General features: G+C 35.2%; 1 protein-coding gene across 3 annotated transcripts in view; it reads left to right on the forward strand.

Annotated features, from left to right (window-relative positions):
• The window catches only part of Sec5 (exocyst complex component secretory 5), a 101,936-nt gene that overhangs the window by 17,522 nt on the left and 58,438 nt on the right, over positions 1-25,976 (forward strand). For all 3 annotated transcript variants that reach the window (XM_081754944.1, XM_081754946.1, XM_081754938.1), the window contains exons 4-7: positions 249-396; positions 3,488-3,683; positions 18,640-18,760; positions 21,479-21,693. In XM_081754944.1, the coding sequence (XP_081611070.1) occupies positions 249-396; positions 3,488-3,683; positions 18,640-18,760; positions 21,479-21,693 (680 nt within the window). The remainder of the gene's footprint in view (positions 1-248; positions 397-3,487; positions 3,684-18,639; positions 18,761-21,478; positions 21,694-25,976) is intronic.

Consider the following 25,976-nt stretch of genomic DNA (forward strand, 5'->3'; position numbering starts at 1 on the left):
ACATCCGAAATAACTAAATAACTAAAGGGAACTTCTCGTGTATGAAAATGTTTGTTAGTTACTAATGTTACTTCGCTAGTAAGTAATATTTGCTTAAAGTCCACTACATGGCACAAGTTTATTGTTTCCTATATTCTTTACAATAATAAACATAATAAGGGAGAGAGAAATTTGTTATTGTTACTTGCATAAGTATACAAGTGGAAATTACAGGGAGTTAGTGGCAAATTAAATTTAATACCTTCTAGGTTATCATGAGACAATAGGCCCGTTGAAGGAGAGTGCAGTGTGGGTAGATGAAGCTCCACTTCAGACGTTGGTTTGGGGCAGAAGGTCCTTGTCTCCATCAAGCTATCAGCAGGAAGATCCACTCGGACTTTCAGTTGAAGGAAATGAGTAAGTAGAATTATTTGAAATTTAATTTTTTTTTCCTCTTAAGTGCTCCTCACAAATTCATTCTTGTCATCTGGAACAAGGAGCAATTGCCACAAGAGTGGAGGGAATCAATCATTGTTCCAATTCACAAGAAAAGCAACAAAACTCATTAATAATTATCGAGTCATCTCTCTCTTTGTTATCGCTCTATAAAATCCTCTCAAACATTCTGTTCGGAAAATTGATCTCATACATAGATGACATTATTAGAGATTGTAAGTGCGGATTTAGACGATATTGACCAACTATCGACCAGAATTTATCATTCGTCAAATACTCGGAAAGAAATGAAAATATAATATTCCAGCATTATTTCAGAAAGGCATTATACAACATTATTACCGAATTCGGAACAGCGAGAAAGCTAGTTAGATTAAGATGTGTTTAAATGAATCCCAAAATTAAGTCCGAATAAGACTTGTCTACGAGCTTCCGCGTCGACAGTGGTCTGAAACAATAAGATACATTATTATTCAACTTTTTTGAGTACGCTAAAGGAAATTTAAATATAGCAGCCAGGGCCTAGAGCTGCATGATGCTCACCAGATTATGGCGTGTTGGTGATCTAAATCTGACAGAGAATGATACGAGAAGAATAGAAAGAAATTCAGAGTAACTCTTCTGGGGCTATCAGCCAGATGAAGGTATTGACATCGACATTTTGAATGCAAACGTCGTATTGACATTGAAACGTCGGATGTCAATACCTTCACCTGGCTGATAGCCCCAGAAGTTACTAAAATCACGTCGCCAGGAAAAAATGTAATTCCTTCTTCAGAAATTCAGAGGTTTTATTACGCCTGGGGTATGGGTTTGAAAGTAAATGGAGAGAAAACTAAGTATATCGAAATTCTCCGTGATCGTAATACTGCAAATTATGGATGCCTTTAAAAATAAAAATAAAAAAATTAAAAAAAAAAAATCAAATAATACTTTCGACAAAGTGGGTACATTCAAATATCCAGGATCAATATTAACAGGCCAAAATCATATCCACAAAGAAATTAAATGTCGGCTGAAAGCAGGGAATTCGTGTTATTATTTAGTCCAAACCTTTTGTGTTCGCGAATTCTATCGAAAAGTTTAAGTATAAAATATATATAAAACGATAATTATGCCTTTTGTGCTGCATGGTTCTGAAACATGGTCGCTTACCTTGAGTGAAATAAGCAGATCGAAAGTATTTGGGAATAAATTCTTAAGACGAATTACATAATTTGTACAGTTTACTAAACATTGGCAGGAACTTCAAGTCTAAGAGACAAGTGGGCAGGTTATATATCCAGAATGGAAGATAGTAGGAACGCTTTCAAAATTTTGACTGGAAACCCAATCACAAAAAGACCACTAGCAAGACCTAGGCACGGATGGGAGGACAATATTAAGATTGATATCGCATAAATAGAAATACAAAGTAAAAAGGATTGTAGTCAGTGGAGAGATTTTTTGAATGCGACGTTGAATCTCATGGTTCAATAGCCCATAGTGTTAGTTAGTTCTTAAGTGCTCCAAAATTAATGAGTGTCTAACACAAATATTTGACACAGTGGTCGTTCTTTCTCAAGATTTTGTGGGTGAAGATTCTAAGATTCTTTGTTTTTCTGCATCTTGAAGAAATAACCAGAATTTCAAATTACAATAAAACATGAAATATCAATAAATATTCGTAAACTAAAAGATCACAATTATTTTATATGTATTTGCATCTCATATACATTGTAATTGTTCAGAGACACCTTGTCGACAGAGACAATTTGAATAGTTTTTAATATATATATATATATATATATGCTACACTACTTTTATTATTGCAATAGTCCTTGTATGGAATATATACTGAAAACTAAGAAATTGTATATGTGCACAATGAAAACGAATAAACTCCCTTAATTCACTCAATCTTAAATTGAAGGGGGCGCGGTTGCTCAGTGGTAGAACGTTCACCTCCGGTGCTTGGGGTCGCTGGTTCGATCCCAGCTCGCGCCGTGTGAACTTTGTGGTGGACAAACACGGTGCTTGTGGGTTTTCTCGGGGTTCTCCCATTTCCTCCCACTTCCTTCATTCCACCATTTCATTCATTTCTCATCATCACCGTCTCCTTTAGCCTAACCGGCATAACCGTGGGACATAAAACAAAAGATTTCATTTCATTTTCATTTCAATCTTAAATTGATGGTACACAAATTATAAAGTAACATAATTACCACATTAAAACCGATAAAAGTCGTTCTTTGCACAGGGTTGTCAACGATCTGTATTTTTTTTCAGTGTTAGGAAACCAATTAAGAAGAAAATTTAATGTGAATTTGCCTTTTTTATATACTGAAAGGAAGATATATATTCCAAGCGTACGTAATTATTATTTACTAGCAGAATACCCATCCCTCGCATGGGGAGATGTTTCATTTTGGGCATAAAGGAGTGAATTTGGATCTAAATGGCATCAAAAGTATCATTGCTCATCTCAGCGACTCCGAAAACTATGGATTCGAGATAGTGTCGGTTATTTTCGATCATTTTTATACGTATTTTCCCTCCCTTAAGTTGCGAGACTGAATTTGGATTTAAGCTGCATCGGAAGTGTCAGTGTTCATCTCAGCAACCCCGAAAATGATGGATTCGATACTAATATCGGTCATTTTCGATCATTTTTAAGTATCTCCCTTCCCCTACGTTGTACTGTAAAACTGAAATGATGAAAACCATCTCAGGCCCGAATCTCATCTATGTTGAAAACTTGATCGAGATCGGTCGGGTGATTCAAGACTTATTAAGTCACGAACATAGTTAATTTCATTTTTATTTATATAGATTGCGAAGAGAGTATCTGAAAATAAAATTTGCCTCAAACCTCCGTGCGTTTGGTTTCACCGCGATATATAACTAAGCGCAAAGATACTATACTTTAATGTACTGTACTTTAATTATTATCTTTCTTGTACTTTACTCCTGTTCATTAATAGAGAATATTACGTTGAATCTTCTTGTTAATCCTGTTGTAATTTATTTAAATCGCAGTTTGATAGTTTTGTTGTTTTACTAAACATTAAAGGAAAAAGTTCCCAGAAGACGACCTGCATGAGCTTTTTCCTGAAGGCTCAGGGGACTTGTCATCAGAACAGTTCGTGGCGGCGTGGTTTCTCTTGGAGCACCATCATGCTACGACTTTCGAGGATCTGAAAGCAGGACTCAGTTTCTTACGGCGAAAGGTTGAAAGTCAGAAAGAAGGACAGCTTTCTTTTCTAAAGGTTAGTACAACTTAGTTATTAAAATGGCTTAATTGGCACGTTTTTATCATATAATTTTAGAAAAAGAAATAGATATTGTGGACTTACTTTAAAGTTTCGTTATTAAGAGTTATACAAATTGTTTCAACCAGTCAGGGTGTCTACTGACCTGGAAAACCTTGAAAACCTGGAATTAGCCTGGAATTTACTTTTGGACCTGGAAAACCTGGAAATAGCCTGGAATTGGACGAGGAACCTGGAAGTTTTAAAATTGTTTTTAAAATATTGTTTTTAGGATTGGTATGGAATAAGTATATTTTTGTAAAATCCAAGAAAGTTATATACTACAGCATAAGTTAAAAGCCAATAATAACTTATTCAGTGGAGACGTAGTTGAGAAAGACAGACAGACGTGAGCAGAGTGCAGGCGGTGAATGTTTTTGGAAAGTATGTTGAGGGTACAAGAAGAGACTGAATAAGATTTTATTTGTTTAGCATGGTCGTTGTGAATAACAGTGACTACGAAAAGAACTAAATTAGTCCCCGATGATAAGAGTAAGGTAATTGAAAAAGTTAAATTTCATGATCTATTAAGTTTGTGTCTTACACTGAGGGGATACTGGAATACAAGCCAGAAGCTTTCTCTGTAGTTGCTGCTTATTTGCATAGTATGAATCAAGCTTATTTGCTACTTTGTGAAGACATTGGTTTACATGTTTCTGTAGCAAGAGTAGTAGACAGGTCTGGAACAACATTCCGCTTATACTTCTGTGCCGAAGCTTTTTCACAGGAGTCCAAGCCCGCAGATGTCGCAGTGAACACCATTCCCGGTGGCCGAAAGGTGTATCACCGGAAAAAAGTAATATTGCCCACATCTTAACAGAATCACTTTTTGTATTTAGGTTAACATTTTACTAGTCTTGCAATAAATCCTGTTATACACCAACAATTAACATTTTATTTTTCAGCCATTAAAATGGGGAAAAGTAAAACTAAATTCTAGGACTCGTGGAAAGGCCAGTGGAAATGGATTATTAGGTCCAACGATCCATTTTAAGCAGGTTGTAAACCCTACTGAACTGATTTTGACATTTCAAATATGGGAGCTGGATCATTGAAATTTCATGAAAAAGGCAAGAAACGTCAAATAGCTGTTAAAGCTCTTAATGCATAATGTTCAGTCGTTAAGTTCTCAAGCAATTTTAACAAGGAGCCTTCCTGTACAAAAAATTCTACAGCGTCTTCCAGTACAGTGACTGGCACATCATCTACTTCAGTTGTTCAGGAGAAAAATGAAAGCCGAGCAAAAACTAGTTGTGTAATAATAAAGAGTTATCTTATCAAAGATCAAGTGACGAAAGCAGAAATAATCTGGACATTACACAAAGTTACAAATCATGCATCAGCCAGAAGCCAAGCGAGTGCAATGGATTTGTTTTCTGAGTGTGAAGTCTCTAAATATATGCAGTTACACAAAGACAAAATAGGTTATCTCATCACTTTTGGATTGGGTCCATATTTCCAATAGACGTTACTTCATGAACTACAAAATTGTGAATTTTTTTGCAGTATCGTTCGACGAAAGCCTAAACACTATCTCACAGAAAAATCAAATGGACTTAGTAGTTCGTTTCTGGCAGTGACGAAAATAAAGTTTTAATGCGTTATTTAACATCAGTAACCCAGGATTTGTTAAGTGCATTTATAAATACTTTCAAGGACAAGGGTCTCGATTTTTGTAAGTTACTTCAGTTTTCTCTTGATGGCCCCAATGTTAATTTGAAATTTCTGAGTGATTTGAAGGCCTATCTGAGTGAAGAAAATGGGGAAGGTCCACAGCTTTTGGAGATAGGAACGTGCTCTTTACGTATTGTTAATGGGGCTTTTAAGACTGCGCATACCAAAGCTGGTTGGAATGTGACAGAGTTTTTGAGATCGTTGTACTATTTATTCAAGAACTTCCCTTCAAGAAGAGCAGATTTCATGGCAGCATCTGGAACAGCAGTTTTCCCTCTTAAATTTTGTTCTATTAGGTGGGTGGAGAATTCTAAAGTTATCAACCGTGCCATAACTAAGATTCCTATCTTAAAAGTTTGTTGATGCAGTGAAAACGAAACCTCCTGAAACATCAAACTTCTCTCAAGTAAAAGCCCACATCTCTGATGTACTGTTGCCTGCTAGATTAGGGTTCCTTCAGCCCGTACCTCTAGAACTAGAAGAATTTCATCACTAAGTATCAAACAGACAGTCCATTACTACCGTTTCTATGGAATGACCTAAACACGTTGATTCGTAGTTTGTTAAGCCGCTTCGTGAAAGATAATGTCTTAAAAAAAAAAAAAAAAAAAAAAAAAAAAAAAAAAAAAAAAAAAAACCCTAATCTCAATATATGTTTTTGATAAGGACATCTTAAAACCACTTAATTTAGTTGATGTTGGATTTTCTGCGGTTACATCGCTTAAAGGAGTGAAGAATGTTGATATATTGAACTTTAAGAAAGAATGCAGAAGATTCTTACAAGAACTGTGTAAAAAAAAACATGCTAAAATGTCCTTTAAAATACAGTGTAACAAGAGCCGCAAATTGCTTGTCTCCAGAAACTATGACCAACGAAACCCTTCGTGAATCACGTATCACACTTGCCCTGGAGACATTCGTCGAGAAGGAGCAAATAACACCTGTAAATGCTGATATGCTGAATTTGGAATATTTAAAATTGTGTTCAGACCAAGACACAGCACGAAAACTGTCAAATTTCAGTTACAAAAATGACAGACTGGACGTTTTTCTCCATGATCTGTTAGGTAAAGAAGGTGTCTCCAATGCGTTTAAAACATTCATGCATAAGATATGTGTACTTTTCCAAAGCAACGCAGCAGTGGAAAGGAGTTTCTCCATTAACAAAGAGTGTATTGTTGAAAATCTCAAAGAGGAGTGCTTGATTGCCCAGAGAAGTGTGTTGAATGCTGTGCATGTTGCTGGTGACATACATAATATGAATCTCACAGAGAGTATGATCGAGTATGTGAGGAATGCATCAAGCAGAAGAAATGAATATCTGAAAGACTGCGGTGAAAAAGAAGACAGAGCAGCTTGAGTAGAGATGCAAAAAGCCGGCTTTTTTGAATCGATGTTTTTTTTCACATAAAAAGCCGGCTTTTTTGGGAAAAAAACGAGAATTTTGGAAATTTTGGCTTTTTTCATTTTCACGATTTTTCTATTTAAATAGCTTTCTTATAGTATATTCTATAGTTAGATGAGAATTCCATGACCTGAATGCGATATTTCGCTCCGAAATTCACCATCAAGATGGATGGAGCACATGTTTTACGAATTAAAGGTAACATGAAGAATGTAGTATTTGAGGGCAATTTTAGAGGCTATTTAACTTCATTTTAACTTTTGAGTTATCGACCTTTTTTTCTTCTCTAGTTTGTCATCCGTGTTTCATTTCTAAGAGCTTTTAGTACTCTAGCTTCTAGCGCAAAAATTAAACTTGCCCGTTTTTCTATTTATCCTTCAAAGCGTACGTTTTTCAATATATCCGTCAAACCGTACTTCCACATTTCTGTTATACTGTAGCTGTGAAGTGATTTAGCAATAATTTTCCGGACACAACCTTGAATACCAATTTATACAAATAATCAGTAGCGGATTTAGAAAAGTACTTTAGGAGGGTTTTTTCTGATTGTTTCGTTTCCTAAAAAGTCCTAATTTTATTTGGGAGGTGCTTGAAGTTTATGAGTACAGTCATAACTAATATTTCGTTTCGTTTATATGTTTAGCAATAATCTTCCGGATACAACCTTAAAAATCATTTTATAATGAGAATCAGTGGCGGATTTAGAAAAGTATTTTGGGAAGGGTTTTTCTTACTAATGTTTAGTTTTTCTAAACATTCGTAATTTTTATTTGACGGGAGCTTAAAGTTTATGAGTAAAGGCATAACTAATAGATATTTCGTTTGTTGCAGACATTCCATAACTTTGGGGAACGGGCTTCAGTCCGAAAGACCGCCCCCCTAACCTTCGCAAAACCGTCACTGCTGGTAATTAGTACTGTAATAATAACGATTTAAAAACAATACGAAAGGAAGTCGGCCAACTCACAGTACACGCACTATTACTACATTCACAGATGGAATGAAGAAAAGCTTTGTCAGAATGGTCGAATAGCTGGTTGAATCCCGGACTTCCCGACAGAAGCGCAAAAGCTAATCACTCAGTCATGTTTGTTGTGCAGTTGTATTTAGCTTAACTTAAATATATTCCGTAGTCCTTTTAATTTGGGGGGGGGGGGAGTTCCGTAATGACATGTTGAATCCCTCTTGTTAAAAATTCAGAAAACTTGAGGATTGGGTAAACCGTGATGGTGGTTATATAAAACTTAACTGTAGAATTTCAAGAATATACAGAACCAAAAGCTCTAGATGTGCAGCCTTTAAGTGTATCATATAAATCTAAGTACTTCTCTTATGTTTTATTTTAATTTTATTTTGTTTCAAAAAGAGGGTATGGAATATTTTGAAGTAAAAATACTACATACTATTTTGCTAGTTATTTGTGTATTCTTTTAAAAGAAGTGTTTACTTTTAGGGTTGGCTGGTTTACACCAACTTTTTTTTAATAACTGGTTTAAACCAAAAAATAAAAAGAATGAAAAATGCGAATCGTGTGAACTTCATGGTGACGTTTCCAGATATCAAACCACCTGCAATAGTTTTATTTCCATTTCACCTTTTAATCAAGGTGTCCCATGTTCAATTCTCGGTCGAACTACAACCCTTCTTTCATGCGTAAACCAAGTAGCGGTTCGGATGTCAGTTTAAGCGAAAGTCTTCTCCTTGATAACCTCGGTATTTCGTAAGAATGTTAAGCCTAAACATACGAAACAAACTAAATTGTATATTTCTGCATGCCTAAATGCCGGTTGCTTTATAAAGAAGCCAAGAATGCTTATGTATATTGATAGAAATTGGCAAAATTTATCGATTGCCTACGTAGCTTCCAACATTAGCTTTGATTGGACTATCAATGATATCTACATACTAAATTTGTAATTTAATACCTCAGTTTTAGCGTACTGATTATGATACGTTGACCTTTAAATTTTACATGAAAAGCAATAACAGGATTTTCCCGTTATTGTCTTACATTTCAAGTAATGACGGGATTTTCCCGATGGCTAGGGCAGGAGATTCTCAATTTAAGAAATTTACTGACCGGACTTCTTTAAGCTTATGGGAGTTCTTCCGGCATAACCCCGCTGTTGCATAATAACACCAAGGCGAAACAAACTTATTTCTGTGAATATGTAATATAAATACATAAAGCAAAAAATCTAAATCAAAAAAGCCTGGTTTAAACATCCCCCAAAAAACGGGTTTCTGGCATTTTCAAAACAACCATGGTTCTTGCCAACTCTGCTTACTTTTGTATATAGGAGGTTAAAATATTCTTATTATATACATTGGTTAATCCTGTGGAATTCATAATGTAAATATGTTGAAGAAAAATTGTTTGAAAAATCTTTTCGAAATTCAGAGTTTATTTTCGAGGTTTTATATTATTATCAGCATCAACCACTAATTAAATGATTTTTTGTGTTATAGAGAAGCGAAACAAAGTCTGTTTTATCAATTTAAAGCAGAATTTTGAAAAAAGCCCAAAATTTCCCAAGCAAAAAAGCGAAGCAGAAAAAACCGAGTTTTTTCCCAAAAAAGCCGGTTTTTTTCCAAGCCCTTGCATCTCTAAGCTTGAGAAAAGAAATATATTAAGAAGAAAATAAAAGAGTTGGAATTAAAGAAGAAAAGAATATAACTGACGCCGAAGCAGAAGTAGATGCGTTGGAAGAACAGGCGAAAAAGTTAAAAGGGATGTTGAACTCGAGAAGTTAAATGTCAAAAACTGTTCACTGTGAAAGTTGTTTTCTATATTTATTCATATAATGTGCGTGGTTCCATAAGATTTTCAGTTTTTTAAACCTTCATGTTACAATACATTTTTAAATAAAATATAACTGATGGCCAAGAAGAACGTGCAGTAACGTTTAACAATATGGACTACTTTGCGTTAAGAATTTGTATTATATATGATCATTTCCTTTTTACTTCTAAACTAATACTAGTTTGACAAAAATGGCGGAAAAATAGCTTACTCACCGCTAAGTCCTACCAGTACCTAGCATAAAATACCACAAGAGTACTTTAAAGGGGAGTGCTTGTAGTAAAATACTCTTGTGGTATTTTATCCCAAAACTTAGCGGTGAGTAAGCTATTTTCCCGCCATTTTTGTCATTGTTCATCAACACTCACGTGCTACTAGTAATTTATAATATTAGTTTATTTGAAGTAATGTTTTTGACGGAAATTTTCTCCACGGTACATAGTTTTGGAGGTACAAGGTGCCGAAAGTGTGGAAAAATGAACTTCCGAGGCCTATATTTCCAAACCTATCCAACGTAGAGAGTGCAGCTTAATATCTCTTTAAGGAAATCTTATATGTTCTGAACATATGCTCTCCTTTGTGAGATTTTAAGCAACACTCTCTACTTTGGATAATTTTGGAAATGTGGGCGTCGGAAGTTCATTTTTCCACACTTTCGGCACCTTTTAGCTCGGAAACTATGCGCCCTGGAGAAGAGTTAAAAAGGATTTTTTTTTCTTGTTTGGGTTTCGAGAATCATTTCCCGAAGTTTGTCGCTTTAATTATTGTTCACCCCTGTATAGTATTCCTACATTAGAATATTTAAAACTACTGCGCATTTTTCTCAACTGGCCTTCTGGTAGGGGATATTTTAATTAAACATTTTCTTATGTAAAATGTTTTAAGAACCTACGTTTCACTCAGTGTTTTCTTTTCATCTTGTTACTTAAAAAAACTATCACTTGCCATATGCGTTCTCTAATTATAACCAGTTTTTGTTTACTAACTATATAAAATTGCATTAACTTATACGTGTTACAATAAATATCATTGTACTGAATAGACCTGGAAAAAAAGGAAAAATAAACCTTGAAAACCTTGATAAAACCTGGAATTTGAAAATGAACATTTAGTAGACACCCTGCCAGTCTTGCTGTAGTCTTCTTCAATCAAATTAAGTCATACACATGAACATCAGTTTATTTCGTAGGAAAATATCTTGGGCTTTTGTAATGAAAGGGTTATACAGTTGCACTAAACAACTTGGCGATCTATTGGTTTTTCGTTGTTGAAGAGTTCCTCCAATAAGATTTCCTTTTGAAGCACTGAAAACTAAACCATCGTATGTTAACAAACTACGTATACGTCTTAATTTTTCGGGATTGCTTTTAATTCCTTAATTCATGCCACACTTAAAGTTAAACGTATATTTAAAAAAATAATAATAAGAAATTAACAATTGTTTGTATTACACGGCATATAAGCAGGAGCGGATTAAGGGTGAAACCAATGGAGCCCAGGCTCCGGGGCCCCCCAGGCTCAAGAGGCAATCAAAATTCCTCTCTTTAATACTAAAATATAGCAATCAACTTATTATAATATAGGCTTCAGACCAATGCTAAATTTTTCCCGCTTGCTACGCTCGCGGTATCACAAGAGTTGTCTTCTTCCACCAGCGTCTTCACGATACTTATTTTGTGAGTTGACCATTTGGCTTGTATTTGGCATTTGTGTGTTAAACTGCAGTATATGAGCATTAATTTAATAATGAACGTAATTAACCTAATTATTGTAAACTTGGAGCACATTAAAATATTACAGCATAGTTCTTGGTGTTTCGATAAGCCTATGAGGCTGTGGAAGGCAGCAAAGAAAATTTATGCGCTGGAATTATTCGTAACATAGGGCCCCATTGAAATAGTCGGCTCCAGGGCCCCAAAAGTCTTAATCCGCCCCTGCATATGAGGTCACTTGTCTTACTGATTTAAAAATTACGTGTAGCTGATTTATAATGAATTTTTCTTAAGTTTAAATCAGCTATGTACAGAGCACACATTTAATTAAAGAAACATGTTCTTTTATTACATGCCCAGCTAATGTTAGTGAATGAAACTACGTCTGTGTATTAATGAATATAGGAAATAACAGATTTAAACTTCACAATATTGCGAGCGGTGATTATATTCAATGAGAAAAAGCGGAAAGGCTATTACTCACCACAAAAAAAAAGTCACTTTTTCTTAGATTTAAACTTATTTTTACATATACAGATCCTCTGTACGTGCGAATTCAATAACACAAAATAGTAAATAAGTGACTGATTGGGCGGGACTCGAACTCAGGATCGCCGGCATACCATGCCGATGCGTTAACCAGTCTGCTTCCCAGAATAGCCAGACACACTCTCACTCCTGAAGTCAGTGCTTGTGCCACAGCCTAGCTGCTCTGCTTGGACAATCTATGGACAATATATATGTTCCATAAAGGCGTTCTCCGGCTTCATGAGTGAGAGAGAGTGTGGTTGTTCTGGGAAGCGGACTAGGCAGCGTAGTATTTAACTTATCGACACGGTATACTGGAGATCCCGGGTTCGAGTCCCCGTCCAGGCATTCACATTTTTCAGTCTTTGTGTGTTAAAACTACCTCAGGTTCATATTGTTATATTCAGACATCTTAGTAACAGTAAAAAGTACTGTAATATATGTGTACTCGATCAGCGTAACGTTTTCCTTTGAAATTATCACTCTACTTAATGCAATAACAAACAGTTGTAGGTCAACCGTGAAACACTAGTGTCAGAGAAGGAAAAATTACAGTATAAAGGGATTTTTTTTTCTTGCGTCAGAGTTCTTTATGTGATTTCTGCCCTTCTCGTTTCCGTGCATCATTGTGAGTAATTCCACAGATTGACCTGGTAACGCTTAGGTTATTCTGTCCTCTACTATATTGTAATTTGATTCATGAGCTAATGTAATGGTGATATATTGTCCGAGGGTTTTTGTGCTTATTTTCTTGTCCATACATTAACGATGATGGTCTTTATGTGATCAAGGTAGGTTTTACTTTTTAACACCGTATGTATTATTAGAAGAAACGAGTTCGAGTATAAGATAAAATGGTTCATGTAATAATTGTTTTCTTATTCTTGAAGCTAAAAACCATTGTTCACAAATGTCACTAAATCTTCAGAATTACTGAAAAATATTATGCGTAAAATGAAACTTGTACAAAGAGATGTTTTGTAACAATTATTTGTGCATAAGATGAAATTACTGGTGTTTCTACAAATACACTTCAGTTATATTAAATGAATAGTTTTTATTTTTAGTCTGTAACATGTGTTGAAAAATGCAAACAAAATCAAAAATAAAATAAGATGCTAACACAGCCTCACTTGAAAACTTATTTTCATTTTTTGGTGCCACTACCTACCTACAGCTGTTTCTAAGTACGGAATCAAATCAAGTAGATTTGATTCAGTGCTTGTGTAACAGAAGGTTTCTTACATACAAAGTCTTAATTTCAAGAAGTGAATTCTTTTTTATGTAATAATAATAATAATAATTTGTTAACTTATTTTTTGCAAGCAGGTTGCGTGTTCTTGGCACTGGGAGAATACGTTTCATTTTGGATATAAAGGATAATGGGCCTGAATTTGCATTTAAACGGCTTCGGAAGTGTCACTATTCATCTCAGCAACCCCGAAAACTATGGATTCGACACTAATATCGGTCATTTTTGATCATTGTTATATATCTCCTCCTCACCTAAGTTGCGGGGGCGAATTTGTATTTAAACGGCATCGGAAGTGTCACTGTTCATCTCATCGGTCCCAAAAATCCTGGATTTGACACTTAATATCTGTCATTTTCGATCATTTTTAAATATCTTCCCCTGTCCCTTTCCTAAGTTGCACCGTCAAAGTGAAATGATAAAAATCTTCCCAGGCCCGAATCTCATGTATGTTGAAACTTTGATCGAAATCGGTCGAATGGTTCAAGAGTTATAAAGTCACAAACAGTCACATTCAATTTTATATAATAGATTTACTGCTGCAAGTAGTTCCGAACCACTAATTTATCAAGTGATTTGATACCTCTTTGATATTCGTAACGAGAAGCACCCAAGCCTATAAAAAGAATGGGCAAACCTGGAGACTTGACTGATTTTTGTATAATTCTCATTCTTCACACTCTCGATGCTAAGCAGTTAGCGTGCACGCCTTTAGCGTAGGAGATCTGGATTCGGATCTCACGTTAAGCTGTAGGTTCACATCTTATATTGCCTCGCTGCTGAAAGGGATGCTAAACTCAATCAGATCACATCACATCATTCCTGACGTTGAAAAAATAATGTGTTTATTGTTACAATGAAATTTAAAATAGGTTTTCTAAATGTTTATCATTTAATTTAGCATATTTTAATGTATAAAACATACAGTCGCAATTGTCTTAATGTCAACATTGGGAGTTGCACAACACGAGGTTTTTGACCATCTAATCCTTCACTTAGCTGTTCAGCATAGTCATGAAGCAGGAGCAGAGACGAAACATTAAATTCTGCGTGATTATTCAATAAATCTGGAGCGGAAACTTTTGAAATGATACAATATGCATAAGGGAAATGAGGGCTTAAGTTAGTCGAGGTGTTTCGATTGGCACACACGCACACACACACGCCTCAGCACCTGAAAATGTGAAAACAGTTCGGCAGCTTGTGCACGGGGATTGTCGGACCGTTAACGATGTTAATATATCGTACGAAACTGTACAAGTTTCCTCTTCGCTAGTCTAGTTTATAGAGCGCATGTCTTTCGTGGGCGCGGTCCCGCGGGTTCGGGTTTCCTGTAGGCTATAGGCTATAGGCTTTTTTCTTATAGCCCCGTTGTTCACAGTAGCCCTAAATACAGTTCATATAAATAAATAAACTCTACAAGCAATTTACACCTGTGAGTTGAAAATCCTGTACATTGCAGTCTGTCAAAACTTCGTCAGCGTTTCTAGATGATGAATCCTTCATATCAAGGCTCGTCACTGAGGACCACAGTTAGTTCTTCTGGTACGTTCCAGAAATAAAATCACAATTTTCACAGCGGGAAACATCAGGATCCCCAAAACTGAAGACGGCGAGAATGCTTATCTTTGTTTTCGACATTCGAAGGATTGTGCTTCGTAAATTCACTCGCAGAGGCCAGATTATAAAAACTGTCTGTTACTGCATCGTTCTTTGCTGTCTGAAGGCCATTCGGCAAAATCGTTCCGAATAGTGGGTAACGAGCCATTAAATGTTCCATGACGGTAGTGTACCTTTTCACCAAACTTTTGTAACACATGAGTTTCTACCTTATAACATTATCACACTTCCTCATCCACCCTATTCAGCAGATTTGGCCCATTGCGACTTGTTCCACTTTTTTCGGGAATGAAGTCACAGCAAAAAAGATTGCGGCTTTAACAACGTGGTGAAATTCCAGCGGGAATCGTGTCTTGGGTACACTTTGGAAACAGGGCATTTAGCACGCATTCCAACAGTGACAATAATGCATCTCTAAGAATACTTCCCCAAGTTAAGTCTCGCAAATACACTCGAGTCTGTAGTTCAGCCGAAGAGATTTTGATTTACTCTGTATATAAATTAATACTTTAAAAAGTGTAACTGTACCAAAATTCTGCTTAAAATATTTTTCGTATAAACGCAAATTCTGCGTTAGAGCATTATGTGACGTTTATCTGAATTCGTACACTTTGTGCAGTGTATGCTTCTTGTTGATCGTGCTGCCGCCTGGTGGTACTAAAAGTCAGATAGAAGAAGAGGAAAAGGAAAGAATGGAGTTTTTAGTTGGACTTCAATGTGTGTTGATGTGTGTGTGTGCTATGAATGACTCAGCTAAAATTTTAGAATAACGCTGAATCCTGAACCCAAAACATTTTGAAGAATATAAATAGTAATATTCTTTTTTTAAAAAAAAACTTTAATATTCGTAATATCGCGTAATCATCCATTAAAAACAGTGCTGTTAATGTGGATGTTTTGATAGTTTTGAAATAAAACATTATTAAAGTAAATCGACCCTAAATAATATTGCATAACAACAAGGTTGGGTGATCAAGATTAAAGGTGAAAAAAAGGACTTGGCGGGTGGTACCCGAAGACAATGGTCATACAATCAGCGACTAACATAAAATTTGGTAAAAATAAGTCAATTCTTTATCAGAAATAAGAACATAATGTTGTCACTGCGTTCACTTGGAATGACTGTCTGTTAAATTCTCAATATCGGAAGAAAGGACGATTTTTGTGAGTGGATTCGACGGATATATAGTGTCTCAACTAAAATGTGATCACACTAATCTATAAGCCATGGTGGACAGAAAATGTCGAAGTGAGTGGTAAAAAGTATACTTACGAATTCGTTACACAAATGGGGCGACAAGTGTAAGAAAAGTTTGTTTATCTCAGGTACGTTTATTTATTTCCAATAAATGGCACAATAAGATGTAATTTTATCAGTTTTTCTTTCACAGATTGCATGACGTAACGAGAACGTGGTTGTTGGATAACTTGTATTCGATTCATGAAAGTAGGTGATGCTCTCGTCTATTTTCGTAATACGCCTTAGGTCTTCACCCAGGTGATCCGTCCGAATCTGGACCGTAACGGTGAGGTGTGTCGCGTCTTCCTCAAGCAATCGTCGCGTGAACAAACTTTCCGAACCCACAAATAAAATGGTGTAAAGCTGTATTATTTGAGGGCGAGGAGTAGGGAGTTCTCCGCGGAGGCCGGTTGAGGATGGTGTGCACCATGCAGCACTATGCTGCTCGAACCCAGAACCGTAATAGAATGGCTAAGCCCTTCACAGGGACAAAAGTCTCAATCAGGAAGGTACGCGGATCGAGCCCGGACACCGTAATAAAAGAAGGGAAGAAAATAGAAAAATAATGAATAAAACCTTTCTGTATACCCGTTCTGTTCTGTTAAAAGCTGCACACACAAAGAGCCTTTATTTTTACTGTACATATTTTTTCCGTTTTCAATTTGTAATAGGTAAGGACAAATTGCTGATACATAAGAAGATGAAGCACCGAATATCTCACTTCTCTGAAACTATTTGCACTCATAAGCCATTTAATTAGGGAAAAAATTAAGGCGAGACGAATGTTTCGTCCGTCAATAAAATATAATAGTACGCAGCTAATCATTGGGTTTGCAGGTACGTTTAAATTGACGCTACCTTTATTGACAGTATAGAGTCTTAGAATAAACTATAGGAGAAGCCATTCTTAACACTGTTGAAGTAGTATATTTATGTAGACTGTATTTATAATGTAGTAACTATTTATAAGGCAGTTACTACATTATGTATTATTGTACCTATAGTAACTGTATTGCAGTATGCAATAATGTTTGTAACTGTATTTATAATGCAGTTAAGTACGCTACACACGAGTGCTTTTTATTCTCCATTTTTCTACCAAGAAATGAACAGGATAAGTATTACGTAATTAATTCTTGATGTACATGAAAGGAATTGAGTTCATCGCAGAAGTGGGGATCATACTATATTGTATCACGCATGTCTGAATTGATATCCACACGTGCAGACCCAGCAGACAATATGAGACTTTGTGATTTGAAAATAGAAGAGTACAATTAATATTCATCGTTCTTGGCAACATGAGCTAAATGTGCGAAATGTCAATGAGATGCTTATGCTGTACAAATCAAAAGTTTCATTTCCAGGTAGTTATATCTATGTGTCATTTTCTCATGGTAATCATTTAGTCAAAATATTGTATTGAAAGTGGTCTTAACATTTGTTTGCTGGTTCTTGACGGGTGATACACAGGTGCACTTTGCATCCAGGTTATGTCCGCGATTTAACGACTGAATGATAGTAGTAAATATTTAGAGTTGATTTAGCGGTCAATCTAAACTTCACCCGAACGACATCCATGGTAGATGTTCAAAGGAGTCTTCGAGCCGAGTCCAAATGGAATAGTCTTCAGAATGTCTTCAAATTCTGTCCGAGTGAGTCTTCTCTCCCTATGCTCTCAGACTTTTATAGAAGTTCGTTTCCTTCTGCTCCAAGATAGCTTGGCGTCCTTTCCTTCTCAATATCCTTGGAAACATTTAGCCATCGGAGAAATTTGTCTATTGAGTATGAGAGCAATTTTGTTATTGGGACTGCTGTGTAATTTTGTTTAAGTGTATCTTCTGTCTATTGTATTCCTGCCTGCCAAGATTACCCACTGTTTTATTCTCTGAACGATGAGAGAATATGTACATTATGCGCTGAAGAATAGTCTTCATATATTTCAGCTACAATTCTAATATTGCACTTGTTGTTTTCTGATTCAGGGTGTATATCGGTCACGAAAGTCATGAAATCAGAGAACGATCATGCAAGTCAAGAAAAAGTCACGAAATTTAGCTTTTGGGTCACGACTTTTTTTTATTTTATTTTATTTTTATTTTTATTTATTTATTTTTGCTGTGCAAATATAAGTATAGACTGGAAAATTTTGTTCTATAAAACGTCAAATTTCATCACCAAAAGTGTCTCTGGTCTGCTTTAGATACTACCAAATCGCAAACAAACTATGCTTCTATCGTATGCATGAAAATCAGGCCCAATTCACACCCAAATTCGCTGTTGAGAATGTTACTAAATTTCATGGTTTGGGGAGGAAAAGGTCACGAAATTTCATTTTGAAATTTTAGTAGATACCCTGTATATTGGAATTAAGATACTATTATGTTCAGTATACTCAAAGGATATTTTACCTCCAAATTATTATAGATTATTCAAAAAATCGTATTAAACATCAAATTTTCGCTGTCAGCTGTTAGCATTGTCAAAATTTGTGTATAGAAAGGTATTTAATGGTAATAGGATGTAAAGAGTGTCAGCAAAAATTCGACGTTCAATGTGATTTTTTAAAATAATTTATAAGAATTAGGAGGAGTAAAATTAGTACCTTTCGAGTTTATTAATAAGATTGCTCTTCAGATGGTTTAGATTCTATTAAAATTATGCTGTGTTGTTGTTGTAGGCAAATGTGGGTTCTGTAATGGACCAGCTCGACACCTTGACAACACTGAAAGACAGGTTTGAAGAGGATATAAAGTTATATGGACCCGACTTTACAGCAAAAGTGGAAGACGCAATTCAAGGTAAATCCTTTTATTATTTAATTTTTATTTTCTGTATGTATTTATAATATAATACTGGAAGTCATTTTAAAGGTAACAGCTCAAAATTTTGATACTATAGCATAAAGTAGGAAGGGAGAACAAACAGCAACTCCACTTCTGCCAGTTGGTTCAATGAAAATCACTAAAAAACAAAGTGAAGTAAGTAGGAGAGGGTAAATAATAAGAAATCTGTTCCTTTACAGTAACCATAACAGGAATCAATATAGGTGAAGCGTAAGGCTCTCAGTTTTAAAAATTAACACATATCTCAGTTGGTTGTTTGCAAGTACTGTAACAATTTTAGAAACAACGTAAAATTTTTAAGTATATAGGATATAAAAAAAAAAACTCGTAGCATGCGCTCCTTCGGTGCTGAAACCCTAGGTCGATTCGCGGTTGAAGCTCATGTGGTTCGGATCCCACGTTAAGCTGTAGGTACATGTCTCATATATCCTCGCTGCTAGAAAGGGACGCTGAACTTAAACAACCAACAATTACATTCAGAAATGCATCTAAATATTTTATTAATTCCAAATTTTTTAATGGTAATCCGCACCTTCGTCAGCGGCTTATGTTTTACATAAACAAATATTTAGAGGCATTCCTCAGTGTCTTTCTGTAAGAAAAGTGTATATAACAATGTATAATGAGGATGTACATAATTACAATTTCCACATTTTTCACATACCGTTCGACATACCCTTGTCTCAAAGATCACTTCTTGCTTTTGGTATCAGCTGCAGAAGGACGATATCGCATCAGCCATAAAACCACAGGCTGATATTTGTTAAAGTTAAACTTTGTAAGAAGCGATCCTTCTTATCTTTATGAACACTAGAGCAGAATTCGTCCGTAATTAAGCAAAGATGACCTTATGGCAGTTCTAGTGAAAGTTTGCTTTAAAGGAAATAGTATATCCAGTGCTTTAGCTTCCTGAAGATGCTCATGGAGAATATGAACTGCTTTCATTTAAACGTAATTTTAGCAGCAGCGAATCAAGCGTCTAACAGGTGGAAGGAAGTGCTTCAAACTATTGATCATATCTTGTAAATGCATGTTATATACTTTTTTTTTCAAGTTGATTTAAGTTGAAATAAATACGTGGGTGATTCAGAAAGCAATACCTCCAAGCCCACTACTTAGCCAGTAATACTGCAAACATTTGTAAGTGTTTATCATTAATGCACTGATGTTTAAGCTATAGAACATCATTAGTTTCATCTTCGTATCTCTTCTCGTTCCAAAGTAATGGATCAATTCATGGCATCCAGTGATGATTACCCGGTTGACACAGCGGGCTGTCATTGAATTTCTGACTGCGGTTACGGGGATGCCAGTATTGACATCAGCATTGTGATGTTGGTGGGCAAGAATTGTGAAAGACCAAACTAAAGCTGCATTAAATCTCTGTCCACCATCAACACCGAAGTGGACGGCCCGCAGCGGCCTCTGATGAAGATCACCAACATCAGGTGGACTAGTTGCTGGCTGCTACGGGCCAGATTGCAACACACTTGCGAAAATAAACAGGCAATTTTACACCATGACAATGCTCGTCCGCACACAAGCCACACCACTCAGTAAGCAATGTAGCGCCTAAGGTTAACGGACATTGTGCCTCATCCTACCTATAGTCCGGATCTTACGCCCTGCGACGTTTGGCTCTTCCCCAAACTTAAGGATAGCCTTAAGGGACAACGCTACAGTTATGACGCGGAAATGGAAGCAGCAGTTCGGCGCCAGCAGCCACCGCAATTCTTCGCCGACGGCATGAAAAACTTTGTTCCGCGCTGGTGCAAGTGTGTTCGTAATGGGGACTATGTTGAAAAATGATGTCACTATTTATACCTGACATTGCAAGGTTTCCACTGATATTTGTATCGGTGCTATCTGTCAGGCACAAATAAAGAAGATATCACCTTCGAGACATTACTTTCTGAATCACCCTCGTACATTTCATATAAAAATGGTTTGAGAAATTGTAGTTTTGTCTATTTCAGAAAGAATTACCGGTACTGCATACCGCTAAATAAGGAAAGCACTGGTAATGATCCTGCATCAGTTTAGTTACTTTGTTAGTAATGAGGAAACAATAATTAACCTTTAAACTACGAAGGTAAATTCTTTAACCTTTAAACTACGGAGGTAATTTACCTTTAACCTTAAACTACATTTAAAGTGTTTTCGTAAGGGTTTACAAAGAAGTCCATTTCTTCACTCCTATTTATCGAAGACACATGAAACAAAACGTGTTACAAAAGGTATTGTAGTACCATTTCGAAATCGAAATATCCGTAGTTAAGAAACAGGGTATTTTGAAAACAAAATATCCCGTAGTTTATAGGTTAAAATTCTGAGGGTGGATTGTATTTGTGTGTAACAGAGTTGAAATAAAACTTTTCGATCTACCCTTGCAAATTCACTGAACTTTGTAAGAACCCAGAATACTTTGCATTGTACTCACTTTGTGACTTCTGCTTATCTTTATTCGTAATAATTAAATTGATTTCTTGAATCTGAAAAGTAATATTGCACATTTACGAAAAAGTTCAGAAAACACGTGTCAAAATCATTTCCGTCCTGACAGTCATTTGTTTTGCTGACGGATGTCTGTAAGGTTCTCGTTAAATTGAAATAGTATATGAATTAAGTATGTGAAAGCATACTCTGATGTTTCTTCTTCTCCTCTGGTAATAGGTTCCATAACGGAAGCCAATCGCCTGTTCCAGGAAGTACTGCAGAGGAAGGATAAAGCTGATGCTACCAGAAACGCCTTGGGAGTCCTTCAGCGCTTTAAGTTCCTCTTTAGTCTGCCGGTGAATATCGAAAGAAATATCAAGAAAGGGGACTACGATGTTGTAATCAACGATTACGCCAAAGCAAAATCACTCTTCAGCAAAACTGATGTACCTGTAAGTATCGGATAATAAACGAGGGATGATCGAAAAAAAAAAAAAAAGTTACAAAGCCTATTATGACTTGCGATATATAGCTGGAAGATCAATACATGTGATGATAGAAGGCACTCAACAATAGACTTTGATGTAATCACAGTTCTTGTTCAACCGCTTATCACAACGACATTTGTAGCGCGTCAAGTTCTCATAGCTACCGTAAGGCAGCGGTTTTGATATAATCACATACCAGATAATGGTGGCCAGTCAATTTTTGTTTTAGAACAGGAAAAAAGTGAAAGTCACTGGAGCTGGGCCAGGGCTGTAGAAAAGTGTGCTCTAGTCGTTCCAAATGCAACGTCAATGCAACGTCAATGGTTGAAAGTATTGGTTCAAGTGGTCTACTGCTGTGTCCAGGGTTGCCATTAATAATATTGGTCCGTCTTTCTTTGAAGGCACGACACTATTTCTCTGCATGTTGCTTTGAAATTTAGCCCTCCCATACCCTCTACATTTGCCTATGAATGTCAGCAAGTGTAATGTTTTTGGCCCACAGAAACTTCACTAATGTCCTTACTTCTACTCTTAACCAATTTTCTAGACAAGTCATCATTTTGATGTCTGCTTTTTGGGTCTACATGAACAGAATCCGAAGTCTTCAAACTTACACCAAGACAAACATGTTATTAATCTAGAAATAAATTTTCGTTATGTTACAGTGAATAACATAAAAGTTCTATGCTTTGTAACCTTTTTTTTTTTTTTTTTTTTCGATCATCCCTCGTACAATTCTTATTTTATACAGTACGGATATTTTTGGTTTGGATTGACAGGGTTTAACTTCTCTATTCACCATCGATGCTATTTGAGAGACAGAGTTCCCACTGACTTAGAAAATTCGGAGAATTCAGGCTACTCGTTAAAAGTCCTCAAAATGACAGGGAATTTTAAGTACGGATTCTACTTCTCAGAGCACATTTATTTATAACTATTTGGTGGTGGGTATTTTATAAAAATAAGTTCGTTCGTTTTGTAAAATTTCTGTACCTATACACGCACTATATACAAGGTCTGCATGAAAAGTAGCGGCAACATTATTATAATTCGTACTTGGCTTTATGCACAAAAAAATATTTCTAGTAAAAGTCCAACTGACCAAAGCAGTATATATATTTTAAGATTATATATTTGTGTTACAGTTTAGGTCAGCGTTTCCCAACCTTTTTCAACTTGCGGCACACTTCAGGGTAACTTGAATTCTCGCGGCGCACACATATTATTATTATTATTATTATTATTATTATTATTATTTGAAAATATAAAATACTGTAGTTTTTTTTTTCTAATTACTGACATCTTTCTCACAGAGAAGAAAGCTCGATCACTGGTTTTTCCCCATGGTAAATCATTATGCTTATTTTTCATTTTAATTTAAAAATTAAAAAAAAAAAAACAATTGCAATCAGACATAGGGCTCAAGTTGTTAAAAATACACTTTCTTTTTCGAAAACTGTATCCAACCTTCCATTAAGAAGGAAGATCACTAAATAACGAACGAACAAACAAATCTCTCTTACTTTTAAAACACAAATTTAGGTAATTCCTATGCATGTTTACTTTGCCAGAAGGATTGAATAGTATTTTAAAATTTCAAGTTACGAAATAGTCTGCAACAATAAAGAAGTACTAATGGTCATAACAATGATAACAAATACTTTTTTCAAAATTAGAAATGTACAGAAAAATATTCTACAGAAAAGTAACACAGTATGAAACTTTAAATTTTAGATTCATAGTAGTAATGTGAAATACAAATATACCTTTTTCTCTATTGTAACGCGATCTCCACCCTTTACTCGTACAAGTGATTGAATGGAGCCGTCGTTAGGTAGAACAAATGTACCCTTCGGGCACATCCACACTTATAACGTATAGCAGGTTCAGAAATTAAATTATTTAATGCATAAACAATGTTAATTAAATATATAGTAATCCTGAGTTCAAAAATATTAGAGCGAATGCAGCTACTATTCATAAATATACTTAATAGTATGGTTAATCGGGAAAATAATATTCTTTGTTCTATTCATTAACTTTATAACAAATTCAATAAAGTAATACATATAATGACTGCTAATAAAGAATTCCATCCAAAGAGGCTACTTCAATAGACAAATATTTCTCCAGCAAATAAGCAGATAACCTTAACTTCCTAGAAAATTACATATAATCTGTAAGAATTTTTTAAATCTGAACAATTCTTAGTTACTTATATCAAACTTATTTCTTTATAATTAATAAATACAGTAATTAACTCACCAATACTTTGAATACAATATTCCTCCTTGTTATTTGCATACTATGGGCATGGAACTTCACACAAAACATGTATTAACAGGATCAAATGGAAACACACTTTTTTTTTTTTTTAAACGTAGCACCAAATAACTATAACTTATTTCACACATACACCGATCCTCAATTGAATTCTTAGAATATAATAATATCACGTAATAAGATTTTAACTTTCAGAACTATGCTTTCAAGATACAAAATAGCAACTGGTTAACTGGTTTTACCCATTTCGAACAAAATTCGAAACTCAGAATAGCTCAGACTTCTACCTTTGGATTCAACAGCTAAAGTGCTGTTGCCTATAGACAGAAATTAAACGTAGGAAGATAGTTCGCACAAATTCCGCTGTTGGCGCTGTTATAATGTAAAGCTGATTTTACTTTTTTTTTTAAACTCTAAATAAACATCTCGTTACACATTCACCTCTCCCTCAAAAAAAAAAAAAAAAAAAAAAATTTTTTTTTTTTTTTTTGTTATGAAATATGCAGAATCTCGTTTGTCTCAAAGTCACGATTAATCACCAAACTATTATCACTATACCTACTAACTAGCAGAAACATACTTCCCAACTACACCAACTAAAGAAAAATAAACTAAAAATAAAAAAAAATAACCCCCAAAATACAATCAAACCACTACCATACTATACACTCTCTCTACAGTTAGCAACTATAGTAATTCGTCTATGATTCGCATCTTTCATAAATTTACAAACACTTCCAGAAAAATTATGAAATAGCACCTAAATGCAATTTCCTGATTTTTCCTAAGCAATATTAAATATAAAGCGAAAGATATATATATATATATATTACATATTCAATAATAGAAAAAGAAATTACATTGTAACTTACAATTTCTGTCTTGATTACATACTGAACGAATAGTTTCCAGTTGAAAAATAATATGTTGATTTATCCATAACCAGTTTTATCGGAATAATCCATTTCCATCCAAGAGACATCACAAACAGACTGGAATCCGGTCCACGGAATTCTCCATTAACAATTGACGATACAATCCAGACTATTGGACTAAAAGCCCAATTTACAATTAAGGAAGCAATACATTAGACATATTTAGACGGACACATTACAGGCCTGCAATGAGAAAACTATTTTAACATATAACACTTTAAAAATTACTTAAAATTATGTTCGTCTATTGTCTTATAGCACCAACGTAAAGCTTCAATAACACTTTATGATTCTTTTTTTTTTTTTTTTTTTTTTTTTTTTTTTTTTTTTATGAAGATTTCTAATTAACAATAGGGATTCTCCTTTCTCTGAAAGGTTTTGTCATTGAGACATGTACTCTACGAATATCTCTGTCATTTACAACAGATTTAACCTGTAAGGAGTTTTCACCAAGGAATTTCTGGAGTTCGAATGGCCCCAACCACCTTTCTGATAAACTCTTCGTAATGTTATCAGCCAAAGATGACTTGGTTTGGGCTTTAATTAAAAGTTTATCACCCACTTGATAATTAGTAGGTATTCTTCGTTTATTAAAAATTTTCTTTTTCCTATGCCATGCTTTCTCCATATTATGGAGCGCATTTACCCACAAATTGGGGTCTTTCTTTTGGATATCTAGCTCCTGCACATTCCATTTTACCTCTAATGGGTCTCCGCAGTTATAGTTACAAACTAAATCAAAGGGACTACACTTGGTCTCCTCATGAACAGCGCTGTTAATCGAGTACTCTATTTCGTATAGACCCGTATCCCATTGATTCTGTCTCTTACTAAAGTATATCCTCAACGAATTTTTCAAAACTGAAATGTATCTTTCAGCTGCGTTTGAGGCACTATGGTACGGAGAAATTCGAATATCGCGAATACCATTACTATATAAAAAATCTTTAAATAGTGCAGAGCTATACACACTAGCATTGTCATGTGCCAAAGAAAATATAAAGCCATGTCTACACATTAATTTATATA

This window comes from Thermobia domestica, chromosome 1 (genome assembly GCF_964235325.1).
Source record: "Thermobia domestica chromosome 1, izTheDome1.hap1.1, whole genome shotgun sequence".
NCBI lineage: Eukaryota > Metazoa > Arthropoda > Insecta > Zygentoma > Lepismatidae > Thermobia > Thermobia domestica.